Here is a 16,645-nt window from a genome sequence, read left to right on the forward strand (position 1 = left end):
TCAGAGCTCGTGGTCCCTTTCTCTCTCTCCTCGGGCAAGGGAGTGGAGAGTCCTCTCTTCCTAAGAAGTTCTAGGGGAGTCAGTCCCCACCTTTTGCAGGAATCCAGCTGTCCACTGTAGGTACCATCTAGAGGTTATTCCCCTGCTTCAAACCTGTCACAGCTTCCCCAGAGCAGTCAGAAAGAAAAAAATAAACTCCCTAAGCTCCTTAAGACTTTCCGGCCCCTGCTTACCTGCTGTTTCACCCTGGAGTCCCTGTGGTCTTTCTGTCTGGGATGTCTGCCATCCTCCCACACATCCAACTCCAGCATGTCTTCCAGGTGCTTTTCACCATCACAAAATTTTCTCGACTTTCCAAGGTGAGTGAGGAGCTCCTCCTTTGTTCTCCTGCATCATCCGGTGCTTCTCCATCATTGCCTCTATGCTTGCCTGTCCCCTCTCACACCACGCTCCTTACAGGAACAGACTCCAGTCTAGCCTGTGTCTTGTTCACAGATCTCCAGAGCCTAGCACAGCACCTGGCAACTAGCAGGTGCTCAACAGACGTTAGTTGAACGCATAAATGAAATAAAGGATGAATAAATGAATTCCTGTTCATAATTTAGGGTGTGCCCAAAGTCTAAGTGAACAAGCTGAGGTTACTATACTGCCCACTCATCCTGACCGCACAAAACAGTACATATACAAATGCACACGCACGCTTTGGTTTGGTTCTACACAGAACAAGAAGGTATTTATTCACAGGATTCAGAGAACAAAAGAATTTGGGGTTATTTTCTGGAAAAGCCGTTTTCCCCAATCAAACAAAGAATAGGGATATATGCTCATCTGAGCCATTAAGAGGGTCCTAAGCCACTGGGTTTTTCTGCAGGAGAGGTGCCCACAATGCCCCATGGACTGCGTGTAGCATGCAGACCATGCTTCTGCCCAAAAAGTAGTTTCCTGGAAGCTTACATATTTATACTTTTTCTGTTCTGTCCACATTACCATAACTTAAAAAATTTAAAAAAACTACCAAGTAGATAATTTTCTAGATGGCGAAACTGAGGCTTAAAGAGGTTATGTAATTTGTCTGAGATCAAGCAGCAAGTGACAGAGTTAGCACTCACCCAAGTCTTGCGTCTTCAAAGACATTGTCTGCGAAAATAACAGGCTCCATTGGATCGGCTTGCCAGTCAAGATTCTCACTTACAAAAGCAACAGAGCCTTTGTCAACTTAAAAAGGTAAGGGGTAAGAATCAGTAATTATTTTTAAATAAGAAAAAAATCCCTTGAGATAAATATAAGATGGGTAGGTGCCTGTCCCTTAAAGGGTTTGTGTCCCCTAGCTGGGGAAGTAAGAGGCATACATAGGAAAACGTGTCAATGATTAATGACAAACAACAAAGAACTGGCCCAGACACAGGTCTTGCCCTTTCCTGCTGGTAACTTTGCCAGAGATAGGTCACTGCAGCCTGAGGAGGCGACAGATAGAGAGAATATAGAAATATCCCAAATAATAAGGATGGAAAGAGACAACAAATGGAGCATAGACTAAGAGCAGGAAAGGCATGTTTGGAAGGCCATGGGGAATTCAGTCCACTGGAGTGGGGGGTCTTATGGGAAGGAGGGGCTTCATGGGGGAGGAGGCTGGAAGGAGGGCTAATCCTGAGCCCAAGTGCACAGTCTCTTATGAACACATCCTGGCCTCTCTCTGGGATATTAGCCGTTGACTCTAACTTGAAGATGTTCTGGGTCAAAGTGGGGAGTTTCTCATCATAACTTCGTGGCTTTCTAATTCAGGCAGCATGTGTAATAAAGGAGTTTCAGCATTTCTTTCTTTTCCTGTTTGCATGAAAGCTCAAGTCACCACATTGTTATTATTATTACTTTTGCACTTTAGATGAAGGTTTACAAAACAAACTAGGTTCTCATTACAGTCAGTACCCATACTGTTTTATGACATTGGTTAACAACCCCACGACATGTCAACACTCTCCCTTCTCGATCTTGGGTTCCCTATTACCAGCTTTCCTGTCCCCTCCTGCCTTCTAGTCCTTGCCCCCGGGCTGGTGTGCCCCTTTAGTCTCATGTTGTTTTAAAGGTCTGTCTAATCTTTGGCTGAAGGGTGAACCTCAGGAGTGACTTCATTACTAAACTGAAAGGGTGTCCAGGGGCCATACTCTCAGGATTTCTCCAGTCTTTGTCAGGCCGGTAAGTCTGGTCCCTTTTGGTGAGTTAAAACTTTGTTCTGCATTTTTCTCTAGCTCTGTCTGGGACCCTCTATTGTGATCCCTGTCAGAGCAGTCCGTGGTGGTAGCTGGGTACCATCTAGTTGAACTGGACTCATTCTGGTGGAGGCCACGGTAGTGGTGGCCCATTAGTCCTTGTGGTCCGTTACACTCATCTTTCCCTTCTGTCTTTAGTTTTCTTCATTCTCTCTTGCTCCTGAAGGGATGAGACAAGTGGAGTATCTCAGATGGCTGCTCAGAGGCTTTTAAGGCCCCAGGCGCTATTCACCAGAGTAGAATATAAAACCTTTTCTTTATAAATTATGTTATGCCAATTGAGCTAGATATTCCCGAGACAATGGCCCCCACAGCCCTCAGCCCAGCAATCCCATCCCTCAGGGAGTTTGGATGTGTTTATGGAGCTTCTATGACCTTGCCTCATACAAGTTGTGCTGGCTTCCTCATATTTTGTGCTGTCTTACCCTTCACCAAAGTTACCACTTATCTATTGCCTAGTTAGTGTGAAAAACCACCACTTTTTTGATGACTAATTATGGCACATGGGGAAGCAGTCTTGAAGCCAGAACCCTCTCTCCAGGAGCGGGGCTGGACTTAAGATGACCAGAAAAAAAGATGGCAACTAAAATCGCAGGTGTGTGTTTGAGCCCTGCTCTGTTCTAGGCACTTGGATATGAATACCTCAGTTCATCTGTACAGCAAACTTGTGAGGTATGTGGTACAGTTACCTGTGTTTAACAGATGAAAATAATAGATTCAGAAAGGTTAAGTGACTTGGCCCAGGCTACACAGCTAATCATTACAGTCGGGATTGCAGGTCAGCTGAAGAAGGAAAAATTATTTGACACATTCTGATTCTTACAGAGAATTCAGTCCTTCCCATACGAGACACATTCTATTGACTATGCAACCCTATCAGCATCCTGGGCAACTCACAAAATGAATCAAAGTATTGATTACAAGTAGATGTGTGTTTCCTCTAAGTTTGGTAAAATGAGAAAAGTACCGGCCTCGGCATATGGAGAAATGGGTTTGGGTCTTGGACCCAAAAGTTACTGACTTGCTGAGAGAGTTAACGACAGCGTGACAGTGAGAGGGACCAGCCTGGCACACAGTATATACTCATTACATTTTCGGGGAAACTTAGTGCCCAAGGGTTCCCACAGAGCACATGGCAACCGACAAAACATCAAAACATCCATTTCCTTCAGGTTTTTTGACCACTCACTCTGAATCACAGTTCTAAGAAGTGATGACCAGTAGTCATTCTCGGGGTCCATTTCTGGTGCGGTAGCTTTTTAAAGACTATAAACAAGAATGTTTTCCGGGAACTTCCTTTAAAAACAGCTGCATGTGAATCATTCAACAGAGGCTCGATTTGTATCTTCTGATTTGCTTTGCTCGATGAAGACAGAACAACCAGAGAATCGGTTTGTACGCTGGGAAGGATGTCGGCAATTTAAACAGCATGTCAGGATGATGTCGTGGAGTTGCTGGATTTAGGGCTTTGACTATAACCGCGAACTAATAATTATTAAAGGGAGATTTACTTTTAGTAAAATACATTGGAAATAAAAATTTTCCATGATACCTAGGATTAGGCTCGATGTTGGGAAGGGCAAGAAAATACAATGAAAATCAAGACTTCTATTCCAAACTTTACCAAAACCTCTGTAATCGAAATGCCACACCAATTTACCATTATATATTTGAACAGTCATCGCAACAGATAAAGGGGACATAAAACATGTCTCTCCCCAGTGACGCTGAACTACTTCAGCTGTTGCCACCACAACCATACTTTCAATAATGAAGCTATTTCTGAAAAATGGGGTTTCCTGGTAGCAATGTACTAGACTAGCTACTAGACTGACAGTCAGAAATTATAATGAAAAAAAAGGGGGGGTGACTTTAAAATCACTTTATTAAGCTAGGGGATCTTTTATGGCATAAGGTAAAGCTGTTTTGAGAATGACAATGAATAAGGTATTGAGATTTTTCCCAGTAATCACTGACTTCCTTCCTCAGGAGACCCGTTGTTTGAACAAAGAAAACTTATCATGGTAAAAGGAGACTGAGTTATTTTTAGCAAATCCCACAAATATAAAAACAGTCGCCCCTACATATCCTGAAGTTTCTGGGACATTCCAACCCACATGTACTGCTCCCCCTCCCCCAGTCAATGCCTGGAGGTTTTAGGTTTGAGAAAATGTCTTACCAAAAAATACAAATGAAAATAAGTCCATACTTTGAAGATTTTGAACATAAAGGCTTAACACTCAAGGCCTCAAGAAACAAAAATGCACTGGCTGGTCGATACCTTCGTTAAAGTCACCACGATGATAAAGTGCAAAAAGAAACTTACCCAGATGTTACAACCAGAGTGAAACATTACAGGGAAGGAGCTTATTGGAAGAGGTTTTCAGTTGGGAAATGAATGAATGTTAACAGAAGCTGGATCTTTAGGGAAGCTCCTGGCTAAGAAACACAGCAGTGTGCTACGGGGCAAAGGGCTGAGTGCCGGGGGCCAGCCTCAGCAATGAACAGGGTTACCAGAGGAGGGGTAGAGTTCGGCGAAAAAAGAAGAAGCGGTAGAGTGTCTTATATTTTCATTCTGCAGAAAAAGAAGGCTCTGCTCTTTATTTTTTACATGGTCTTTTATATCATAAGCTTACAAAAGCATAACATCGCATGATCAATAAAGGGGCAGTACAAGATATAATCATAAACATTATTTCCCAGAGACATAATTTTCCAAGTGACACATAGTACAGTTCCGCATACATACACAAGTACAATGAGTTTTTTGTTTAATTGAAGAGAATATTTTGTTGATATATTTTTACACAAAATAATAATTGACTTCATATTGCTTTACACTTATGCTTAATCTTGCAATACCTTCCACAGTTTTTATAACAATTAATCTTTTTGCAAAATCATTGTTACATAGGCTTTGTCCATCTTGTCCAGGGTGGTCAAGTTCCTGAAGCCCAGCCACTTTGGGTTACGTCATATTGTCCACGATTATGCCAAGGACAATTAGCCCAATCTCTATACCCAAAGACCAGTCAAGCGCAGCAGTGAGCGGGGTGGACGAGAAAGTTGACCTGTAATTGGCTGAGAGATTGGCTGAGAGAACTCACTGCCTTTTGTTTTTCCACTTTTATGGGGTCATGTGTGGGTGGTGGTTTAATCACAAAAAGGGCCTTGGTAAATACCAGGATTTCACCATCCTATTCTTATTTTCCATAGTCGAGCTATTTGTTTTTCCCCTAAGACAACTTCATGTTGACCCCCAAGTAATACACGGGCTGTCCCTACCCAGGATTTCACCAGGGGATTATGAGTAGGACGCCCCCCGTCCAAAGGTCCCTAAATCTATAATGGAATTTTATGCTTATACATTCTGCTATACACAGGCTGAAAATGAAATAGAAACATAACACAGATGACAGAGATATTCCTGACTTTTCAGGAATTCTTCGATGTTTATGCTAGGGGCAGTGGGTGCAGAGGGGCCGCCCTTGCAGCCTGGCTCTTCCTGACTTTTCAGGAATTCTTCAATGTTTATGCTGGGGGCAGTGGGTGCAGAGGGGCTGCCCTTGCAGCCTGGCTCCTCCTGACTTTTCAGGGATTCTTCAATGTTTATGCTGGGGGCAGTGGGTGCAGAGGGGCCGCCCTTGCAGCCTGGCTCCCAGCATCTCCCCCTTTTTTATTTTTTAATTTCGCCAGATGAAGATCTGAAGCCACCTTTTGGATAGCTTGATTTAAGATTCGGAAGATGACTGGAAGAAAGAACAACAAAATCAAGAATAAACATAAAGAAATACCCGTGTTTAACAGAATGTTTTTAAGACTATGCTTTTGAATAAAGGAATTTAAGGAATCAATAAATTGTTTAGCTGTTTGAGAAGAGGAAAAATCTTTTTCTGCATTTGTAATAATATCTTGTATTTCCATATGTAATTTGTCAATATTAAAACTCAAATCGGAATGATTCCATATGCCCTGGATATGATTTTTGATTTTTTCCCAATTATGTATGGTAGTATTTACAGGCAGTGGAGTAACACAAATCCATTTGAAACTTACATGGCATCTCAAAGTAAGTCGCACTTTGAGATTAGTGATTTCTTGTCCTATATATAGAATTGCTTCTTCAAGGGCATTAACTTCTTGTTGTAATTTTCTATCAATGGCTTCTTGTGTGGCTAAGGCTAAAGTAATATTTTTACTTAAATTATTTACATAGTTTGCAGTATGAATCTGTTGTGTTAACGCCATAGCAGAAAGTGAAAGAGAAGTTGCTAAAGCTATGAGAGCGGAAATCCCCAGTATTAAAGCTGCTACAAACCGTTTGGCTCGAGATAAAATAGCAGAAGCTTGTTTTAAGGCTTCTAGGCCTGAATCATCATACCAATCTTCTTGTAAATGTACAGGAATCATAATATATTTTGGCTGTTGTAAAATCATCATACTTTCGACAGGAATTGCAGGATTTATACAACTGGTCAGTATACAATTTTCACAAGAACTAACATAATGTGTTTTCTTGTTTTCTATAACAATACTAGAGTGATTGCTGCGGCTAATTAATAACACATATGAAGCAGGTACACAAGCTTGAATATCAAAACTCTCATTATTAAAAGGACGGGACAAAGTGACATTGCCAGCAGCAGTTGCCAGTCTCCACAAAGATGGATGTATGTTACCCGTGAAGGTAGAAAGAATAGGGGGAACCCATCCATTTATATGCCAACGATTAACTTTTTGTGGGAGAGGGACTAAGGTATCTTGCCAATTAAAACGATATCGAGCTGATTGTAAAAATAGACGATAATCATCTTCAGGATTTAAAATACTACAATCAATAAGACGTGCAGACATTTTAGGCAAAGCATATACAACTTGTGAATTATACATACAATTTCTCCAAATAGGAAATCCTTTTGAAGGGTCAATCATAGCCCAATCTTGATTGCTCTTAGAATCCTCAGGAGGCGACTTATCACAGGTAGGAAAAAGAGGAGTGTGTACTTTTGGGATACCTTTAAGAAAGTCAGTTTTTTCTGGAAGGATGAGGCGTAGAGCCCATAATAATCTGTAAGGCTGTTGGTTTTAATTTCCATTAGGTGAGTCAGTAATCATTGATTTGAAGCCAAAAGGAATACAGCCAGGGATAGTTTTTTGCAAATTTCTTAATTGAATACAAATAGGAGGATTATCTGACACACCAGAATAGGAATAATTAGAATTAAAGCCCTGAGGGTTCCAAAATATGGTTTCGCCCCCCAGTAATGCAGAATTATTAGTAAATACAGAGGGGGAAGGATCTTCCCAGGTGACGGGATGAAATATAGGAGGTTTTGGGACATAAGCCCAATGTATATCAGCCGTAACAACACATACCTGGCAGGAAATGATAGCGAGCATAGCCACAAAAAGAGTACCCGCATTTACGGGAATATGTTGATCCACGGTTAAGGTGTGAGCCAGATGAGTAAGTTTTTTGAGTTGGCCCCAAGTTGGGGGCTCAGCCGCAATGGTTTGATGGGTTCTTGAATAGGGAGTATGTCTCCGGCTTCTCCACCGCACTTTGTCTCGAGATGAAGAGTTGTTGAGGTTTGTAGAGGGTTGTATAAAGTCAGTGAGAGGGGGTGGAGTAGAAGATGAAGAGGAGGAACTAGAGACAGGCAAAGGTGGGGGTGTAGATGGAGCATTTTCAAGAGACAGGTTTCTCAGAAGAGTCGTGGGAGGTGTTAGGTTTGTGAGCAGTGAGGGAGGAAGTGTTGGAGGATTTTTGGTGGGTTTTGGGTCTTGCATGTCTGATGAGTCTGTCAGGTATCCACAAAGGGGAAGTTTTGTCCTGTGGGAAAACACAAGCATAGCCTCTTCCACAAGAGATTAATGGGTCAGGTCTTTTCCATTTTCCATAACAAGAAACTACCCCCTGGTAAGCAGGATTTTGCCAGCTGATACCAATCATAAGGAGTCATCCAGCTGGTTGACAGAATATCTATTAACGACAGTGTGTATGGAGACAGGGGTCCATATTCTTTGCAGGCATTTTTAACTTCCTTGAGGAATTTATAAGAAAGAGGAGTCCATTCTGTATCCTCATCAAATTCCCCGCTATAATGTACTGGAAAGCACAAAGGGAGGGTAAGGTCTCCCTCAGACAAGCCTTGTTTTAAGGCTGCTTTGATTTTTGATTTTCCTGCCAGAGAAGGAGGTGGGGGAGGTAAAGGTACTCTATTTCGAGGAGTAAAGGTCAATGATTTAACCTCATACTTTGGAGGCTGTGACTCAATTTGCAACTTTCGTAAAGGAAGAACAATATCCTCATCTTGATGATATCTAGCAGCCTCCTCCTTTAGATCAACTTGCTCCTCCGGGCTCAGAGTGTCATTTGTGATTGGATTAGACAGACCAACCAAGGGAGGGGCTGAAGGGGTAGATGCTACAGAAGGATGTTTCTGAAGCAGAGGTGTTTCTTCCTCCTCTAAAGTGGGGTCAGAGTCAGGATTGTCTAGTACTTGGAATGCTTTAACAGAATCGGGAGCTGGGTCAAGAGTATCTCTGATAAGCATCCATAATGCAAAAGCATCAACAGGCACCCCCTCAGGACCACATCTAGTATAATGTTTTTGTAGCTGTTCTCCCACAGCTTTCCATATGTCCAAATTAACCGAGCCTCCCTCTGGGAACCAGGGGCATTGTTCCTGAACAAAATGTAAAAACCGAGCTACTTGGCTTCTAGTCACTGCGGTTCCCCTTTTTTTGAGCATACACGTGATGATATCAATAAACAGTTTTCTTTCTGCAGAGGATGTTTGTCCCATAGTGTTTTTCTAGTATTCTCCTGCTTATACAGGGGTCTAACAACTTCTCATATGTTTTGCCTATCTTTCCTTTCCTATCCCCGTCCTCTCTAACGACGGGGTGGCTAAAGGGAGCTTTTCTCCTTTCTTATTTAGCTCTAGGCAACAGCCCTATCTACCCCGAGACGACAATGCTTACCTTCAGGTCCCTGTTCGGGCGCCAGTTGCCGGGGGCCAGCCTCAGCAATGAACAGGGTTACCAGAGGAGGGGTAGAGTTCGGCGAAAAAAGAAGAAGCGGTAGAGTGTCTTATATTTTCATTCTGCAGAAAAAGAAGGCTCTGCTCTTTATTTTTTACATGGTCTTTTATATCATAAGCTTACAAAAGCATAACATCGCATGATCAATAAAGGGGCAGTACAAGATATAATCATAAACATTATTTCCCAGAGACATAATTTTCCAAGTGACACATAGTACAGTTCCGCATACATACACAAGTACAATGAGTTTTTTGTTTAATTGAAGAGAATATTTTGTTGATATATTTTTACACAAAATAATAATTGACTTCATATTGCTTTACACTTATGCTTAATCTTGCAATACCTTCCACAGTTTTTATAACAATTAATCTTTTTGCAAAATCATTGTTACATAGGCTTTGTCCATCTTGTCCAGGGTGGTCAAGTTCCTGAAGCCCAGCCACTTTGGGTTACGTCATATTGTCCACGATTATGCCAAGGACAATTAGCCCAATCTCTATACCCAAAGACCAGTCAAGCGCAGCAGTGAGCGGGGTGGACGAGAAAGTTGACCTGTAATTGGCTGAGAGATTGGCTGAGAGAACTCACTGCCTTTTGTTTTTCCACTTTTATGGGGTCATGTGTGGGTGGTGGTTTAATCACAAAAAGGGCCTTGGTAAATACCAGGATTTCACCATCCTATTCTTATTTTCCATAGTCGAGCTATTTGTTTTTCCCCTAAGACAACTTCATGTTGACCCCCAAGTAATACACGGGCTGTCCCTACCCAGGATTTCACCAGGGGATTATGAGTAGGACGCCCCCCGTCCAAAGGTCCCTAAATCTATAATGGAATTTTATGCTTATACATTCTGCTATACACAGGCTGAAAATGAAATAGAAACATAACACAGATGACAGAGATATTCCTGACTTTTCAGGAATTCTTCGATGTTTATGCTAGGGGCAGTGGGTGCAGAGGGGCCGCCCTTGCAGCCTGGCTCTTCCTGACTTTTCAGGAATTCTTCAATGTTTATGCTGGGGGCAGTGGGTGCAGAGGGGCTGCCCTTGCAGCCTGGCTCCTCCTGACTTTTCAGGGATTCTTCAATGTTTATGCTGGGGGCAGTGGGTGCAGAGGGGCCGCCCTTGCAGCCTGGCTCCCAGCAGCTGAGAGTGCGTATCAGACCAGAATCTTCCTTCCGGTTCTGCTCTTAACTTGCTGGATGGCCTTATGCAACCTCACCTACCCTCTGGGACCACTTCTCCTCCTCTGTAATTAGATGGCAGAAACACTATAACCCTTAAGTCTATCAAGCAGAGGCTACCCAGCTAACCACATGGTAGGGATAGCTAGTAAACTCAAGCATCTAATGGCTTTTGAAAATGTTTTTGCTTATCCATCCTACCTCCAAGATTCTAGGGTGTCATGGCTATAGATGCGGGTACTAATGAATTGGTAAAAGCAGAATAATTGCAATACAAAATCTAGTTTGTATAAATCAGATGTTTTTCTAAAACTTCCTAAAAATGCCAGAAAACACACTTATTTCTAAGTATGAAATACGCTCAACATGCATTTGGGGAGCTCACTGAGCATATGTAAGAATCCTTTGGTGAAGCTTTTGACTAAAATAACGGTTTACAACATTTAGCATATAATTTCACATGCAGGAAACAGGTTTTACGTGTTAAGAATAAGACAATAGCAATGTTTATCCCATATTTTCTAAAGCAATGTATACAATGATTAATTTCTGCTGGTTTTATATCATGCGTTTTAAGTTAAAACTGGCACATGACACTCACTTTCTGACCCCCACTCCCACTCCGTGCAAAGTACTGACTAGGGAAGCATCTAACTTAGTACCCGAGTGGTGTAAAGCAAATGAGTTTCAGGTGTGCCAGAACGAAACGAGCCTCTGGGTCGGTAGACAAATTGCTTATGACTTCTAGCAGCGCTGAGTGAGACTGTGGACCCCCAGATCCCCTGCAGAGAAGAGCATCACAGACATCACTGCCACCACCACCTCCTCATCCCACTCACTGCCCACGTGCATGCGCGTAGCCTGGCCAAAGAGGCGCAGCCCTGAGGCAACTATCTCAGCAGCCATCAGCAGAAGCCTGCAGGGGCTTCCATGGACAAAGGCCTTGTGAGCTGCTGCAGGAGCTTCCGGACCAGGTGTTCTGGAAACTACACAGCACACGGCATGGCAGGTACTCAGCACAAGATGCTGCCCTGGGGGAGGGGAAGATCACCAGGTGCTGGGTCCCCATCTCCACAGACATCCACTGCTCCTATTATGTTGTGGCTAACGCGCCCTTTTGTAACAGCTTTAACCCTGCAGGAGTATTTCAAACACATTTAAGGGAAACGGACATCTACTCCCATCATGCAAAAATTTTCAACGTTACATTTGCCACTGCAGAGCTGTTAGTCTTTAAATACAATTCTTCAATGATTGCAAAAGATGGCTTCAAATTCATTACCTTCTTGTGTGAACAAAGTTGATCACTGATGGCATCTATCAAGGATTTGAAGGAGCCTCGATGGTCCTGTGGTTAAGCACTAGGCTGCTAACTGAAAGGTCAGCAGTTCGAACCCACCAGCCCCTTAGCGGGACAAAGATGAGGTAGTCTGCTTCCTTAAAGATTGCGATCTTGGAAACCCTATGGGCCAGTTCTACTCTGTTCTACAGGGTGGCTATGAGTAGGAATTGACGCCATGGCAACAGGTTTGGTTTAGGTGGTTAGTATCAAGGATTTGAAGACTTCATCATTACAAGTATCAAAGAATTTAAGTATGTAATCTCACAAAAAAAGTACATTCAGGAAAACAGCTCAAGTTTCTCAATACAAACTTTGAAACGGTTTGGAAGTTTTTTTTTTTTATTCAATACTTAATTTCCCTGTAATATTTCATTTTTAACAATTTATTATGTAAACAGAAATAATTTTTTTCAGGCCCTGTACAAATACCCTCCAGTTATTTGCATAACAACTTCCTCTCTTATGCCAGGTTCAGAGCACAAGTGGATTGAAAGGGGTCACCCATGGTTACATATTTCTGGTCATAAAGGCACATACAAGCACAGTTCTGTAGAGGCAAAGTTTGTCTTTCTTGACCTCCAATCCTCCCTTATCTGTGACCTTGATTTTCATCTTCTCACCTTCCACTTGGGAAAAGCCGACTATCTATCATTTATAATTCAGTGTGAATGAAAGCCAACTTGTACGACACACTTCCTCTTGGACAAATAAATATCTTTGTCTACACCACAAAAACTTTAGGCAGCAAGGGGCAGACAGTTGCCAGAGGTTTTTTATGTTAGGCTGGTGGGGTTAAACTCCCACCCACCTAACATGAAAAAAGAGGAAAGGAGGAAGGAGGAAGGGAGAAAGGGAGGAAGAGAAGGAGAGAAAGAAAGAGAGAGAGAGAGAGAAAGGAAAGAAGCTGGTCCCATCAGTCCAACTAAGGCAGTCTAGCTACTTGAGTCCATTTAACTAATTCCCTTTCCATTTTTTTTTTCACATTTTTCATATAAAAGAATTAGTGACTACTACAGTTCTCCTGCTTTTTTGCCAGGACCTACCTCTTTTCATAATCATGTTTCAGGTCTCACACAGTGAAAACGTTATTACAGGTGTGAGGGGAAGAAAAAAAAAAAGCCATTCTCATTTGAACATGTGGCCCATTTATTTTAACTGAAAGGCGTCATTACACAGTGCAAACCCTTCTTTGGTAATGTATTGATTACAGTTAACATTAAAAAGGCATTTGGCAGTTGGCAACAGTTAGAAAAGTAAATAAATATGTACATTTTGCTTCATATTACAGCAATCTCCTTACAGTGGCTACTAAAACAAAACGAAGTTCATTCAGGCACTGCCCACTGTTTTGATAATATCTATAAAATGACACTGGTGATTCTGCAGCCATTTCAATTGGGATTACAGAATTTTATTGTAAATCACAGACAGCTTCTCCCTTCTGTTCACCGAGAACAATCATTTCCACATTGGCCCACGCCCCGGTTCCTCCCACATCTTTTAACCACTTACACACTGCCTCGGCAATGGCACTACAAGTTCGCCTCCAAGTCATATTTAGACATCCAAGCGTCCCCAGAAGACTAATACATAATCTGCTGTCATTTTTATACCTGAGCAACTTACACAACCATCAAATTTTTAGAAAAAGTTATACATTTCCTAGGGTGCAGAAGTCCTCCATTCCAAGATTTGATTACTAAATTTGACTCGATTATTCCAAAACGAGTCCCGTGCCCCCGTGAAACACCAGCCAGATTTTATGTATCATTTAATACCATGAGGACAGATGTTAAGCTAACCGTTTTTAAACAGAAAACAATGTATATACACTGTAAATACTCTAACAGGAATGTCAATACATCCCCGGCAGAGGTGGTACAGTCACAATGCAAAAAGGAATTTGTTATCTCTTGTAAGGAGGCTTACACTAGACAAGTGACACCAGACTGATCTATCCATGACCAGCGGGACACTGCAAAGGGACTTCACCCATCCTCGCCCCCTGATAATTGTAAAGTTTCACAGAAAAAGAACCACTCTCCAGGAAGCCTTCCTTCCTTCCCTCTATCTCCACACTCCCACCCTAAGCCACACTGCCTTCAGCACTGCTGCCCACGAGCCGTACAGCCAGCCAGCTACCGCCTTATACTGAAATTGCCTGGTTTCTCCTGTGTCTTCGCACTGGGAGTGCTATGAGGGCAGCGACGGTTTCCTCCATCTTTGTATTTTCTGTACCCAGCAAAGTACCTGACACATAGTGGGCACTCAGATAAATTTATTGAACTGAACTTGTATGTTCAGCAAAATGTTTCTTAGAACATATATCACTTTGTAGTTAGGAAAAAAAAAAGAAAAGAGTTTTTGGTCAATTAAAAAGAAAGAGACCATGAGGTACGATAGTTGCTTTTCAAGGATTTCTAAAAGAAGTTTTGCATAGTGGAAATGATTTTTCTGTCCTTTTCTAACACCTACAAAATGGGCAAAATGTCATAAAACAATGCATTTTAAAAATACAAATGAGGTATAGGGATGACTTAATTTTTTTTGTAAAGCACTCACACGACCTGAAGTTAGGAAGTTTCCAATGATCCAATTCCTTCTATCAGAAGAACCATCTAGAGAGTTATTCTTCTGTATGCACTTGTTAGGGACAGAGCCTTGCAGGTATGAACAGAGCAACAGCTGTCTGTGGACTGGTCTTGGCACCGCACAGTCACTCAGTAGATATCGGCAGATATGAAATGGCATTTCAGGGGAGTTTCACATTGTGTTCACAACTAGGCAATATGTATGCAAGTCAGAAATAAAAACGAACCTGTTCTCTAAATGTGGCTTCATAATCATCGCAATCATGTGTGAGAGGAGCTGAAACAGAGTCCCAGGCTTTAGTATGCTGTGGGCAAGGGGAATGTTTATGATTAAATGCTGATGAGCTGTGAAACGTTACACAGAGAACCAGGAAGAGGGGTATCATCAAATGTTGCTTTGGGGGGAGATAGGAGAGCCTATATTTCACTACTGAGACTCTGTATCACCGTGAACCCTCTCATTAAAAAAAAAAAAAGATTCCGTTCAGTTTGCCAAATACTGACTTTCTTTTTTTAATGTTGCTTGAAATGTAACCCAGATTTCGGCGTGCTTCTTTCTCTGGCGGCTCCATTATTCACACACATCTGCAGGAAGCACACTGGTAAGCTTCTGGTATCAGAACTAACTTTTAGAGGTATCCTGCTTTATTTAAAAAGAAATGGCAATATTAGCGGAAATCACTTTAGGAACCTAAATGATTTAACTGTGCAATTTAATAGTAGCACCAATTTTTTTTTTTTTCATTAAAAAAAAAAAAATTAAATAAAAACCTGAGAAATCTAACATGAAGTTAGGACATTTACCTACTTCCCTTCCCCAATATCTGCACTAGTATCTCCTTCCTCGTGAACACTCTGTAAAACGCGTCCTGTGCTCTATTCTGTAACAGCACCAGTTGAATGTTGTCGTGAAATGTCTTGAGTTCTTGATGTTTCTTTCAGTCTGCAGTTACCTGTATTGGCCATCTGATCTCAAGATGACTTAGCAGAGAAACTCCTAGGAATTTTTAAAAGGACCTAAGGCTTCTTTCCCATGGTTTTCTTTAAGCAGACTGGACAACACGCTCCTTTGATTTTCACGGGAGCCGGGCAATCTGCTGGCTGACAAGATTCCACGAAACAGGTAATCTGCCCGTCCTGTAGAAGAAAGATATTGTTCACAAATACATCATTCCCTGCAACATTTCCTTTCACAAAGCTCTTCACACTTACTTCCAATTTGTTATTTTGTACTGCTTTGATCACGTATACAAATTTTACCTCTTTCTGTGTATCCTGGAGCCCTGGTGGAGCAGTGGTTAAGCGTTTGGCTGCTAACTGAAAGGTCGGCAGTTAGAATCTACCCGTTGCTCCTTAGAAACCCTATGGGGAAGTTCTACTCTGTCCTATAAGGTTACTATGAGTCGGAACTGACTTGACGGCAATGGATTTGGATTTTTGTTTTGTGTATCTTGTAATAAAGGACTTATTTTCTTTCCTGATTTCACAGCTACCCACTGAGGATCACAAATAATAACGCAGGTATCTACACAGATATACGTAAAGATAAAGCCTTAGCAATAAGCAAGAGTTTAATGTTGAAACACGCACACACACCTCTCAGAAGGCTTGCTTTCCACATCTTTCACTACATCCTTTTCCTGTCTTCTTCCAGACCTGAGGAGGGCTTGACAAGAGGGCATGTCAAGCCCTCCTCACCTGCAACTGGCTAACGACTGATGGTGTGGGTGGGTGTCAATGGTAAGGAAGAACGGAGAAGGAGACAGAGGGGGGAAGGAACTCAACTCTCCTCTGTCTGCTCTGTCCTTCCCAAACAGACACAACCACCAGTGATATGGAAACAAATTTCTCCCGCTATCCCGCAGGACAGGGGCACAAATCCACACTTCCCATACTGGCACTGGAGGTTTGGGTCCCCAGATTGGCCCAAACCTTCCTCCTGTCCTCATCTTCCTAACACTTTTCATGAAGGCTGGGCTGCAGCCAGAGCCATCTACACAGTGCTGACCCCCATCACACCACACACCTGGCTAAGCAGGCCTCCTTGGTGCAGGGTCTCTGCTGCTTCCATCTCTCTGATCCTGCCTATGAACAGGCTCGTCTGGAGAGCCCTCTTTCCCTACTCTCTCCTTTCCTCAAGGCTAATTTCCCAATTTCCTTGTGGAAGCCCTTCCCTATGACTCAGCCTGAAAGGGTCACTCACCCTCT

The 16,645-nt window shown here is 42.3% G+C and overlaps 1 protein-coding gene and 1 long non-coding RNA gene across 2 annotated transcripts in view; both read right to left on the reverse strand.

The window, feature by feature from the left end:
• The window catches only part of LOC126086444 (uncharacterized), an 83,254-nt gene extending 81,954 nt beyond the window's left edge, over positions 1-1,300 (reverse strand). Inside the window, exon 1 of the long non-coding RNA XR_007519514.1 lies at positions 1,110-1,300. This is a non-coding gene — a long non-coding RNA (uncharacterized LOC126086444). The remainder of the gene's footprint in view (positions 1-1,109) is intronic.
• A 10,925-nt stretch (positions 1,301-12,225) lies between these two features.
• Positions 12,226-16,645, reverse strand: part of PXDN (peroxidasin) — a 144,467-nt gene continuing 140,047 nt past the window's right edge. The window contains exon 23 of the mRNA XM_049902573.1: positions 12,226-15,574. Coding sequence (XP_049758530.1) covers positions 15,455-15,574 — 120 coding nt within the window. The 3' untranslated portion in view covers positions 12,226-15,454. The remainder of the gene's footprint in view (positions 15,575-16,645) is intronic.

The sequence above is a fragment of the Elephas maximus genome, chromosome 12 (assembly GCF_024166365.1).
Source record: "Elephas maximus indicus isolate mEleMax1 chromosome 12, mEleMax1 primary haplotype, whole genome shotgun sequence".
In the NCBI taxonomy this organism is placed as follows: Eukaryota; Metazoa; Chordata; class Mammalia; order Proboscidea; family Elephantidae; genus Elephas; species Elephas maximus.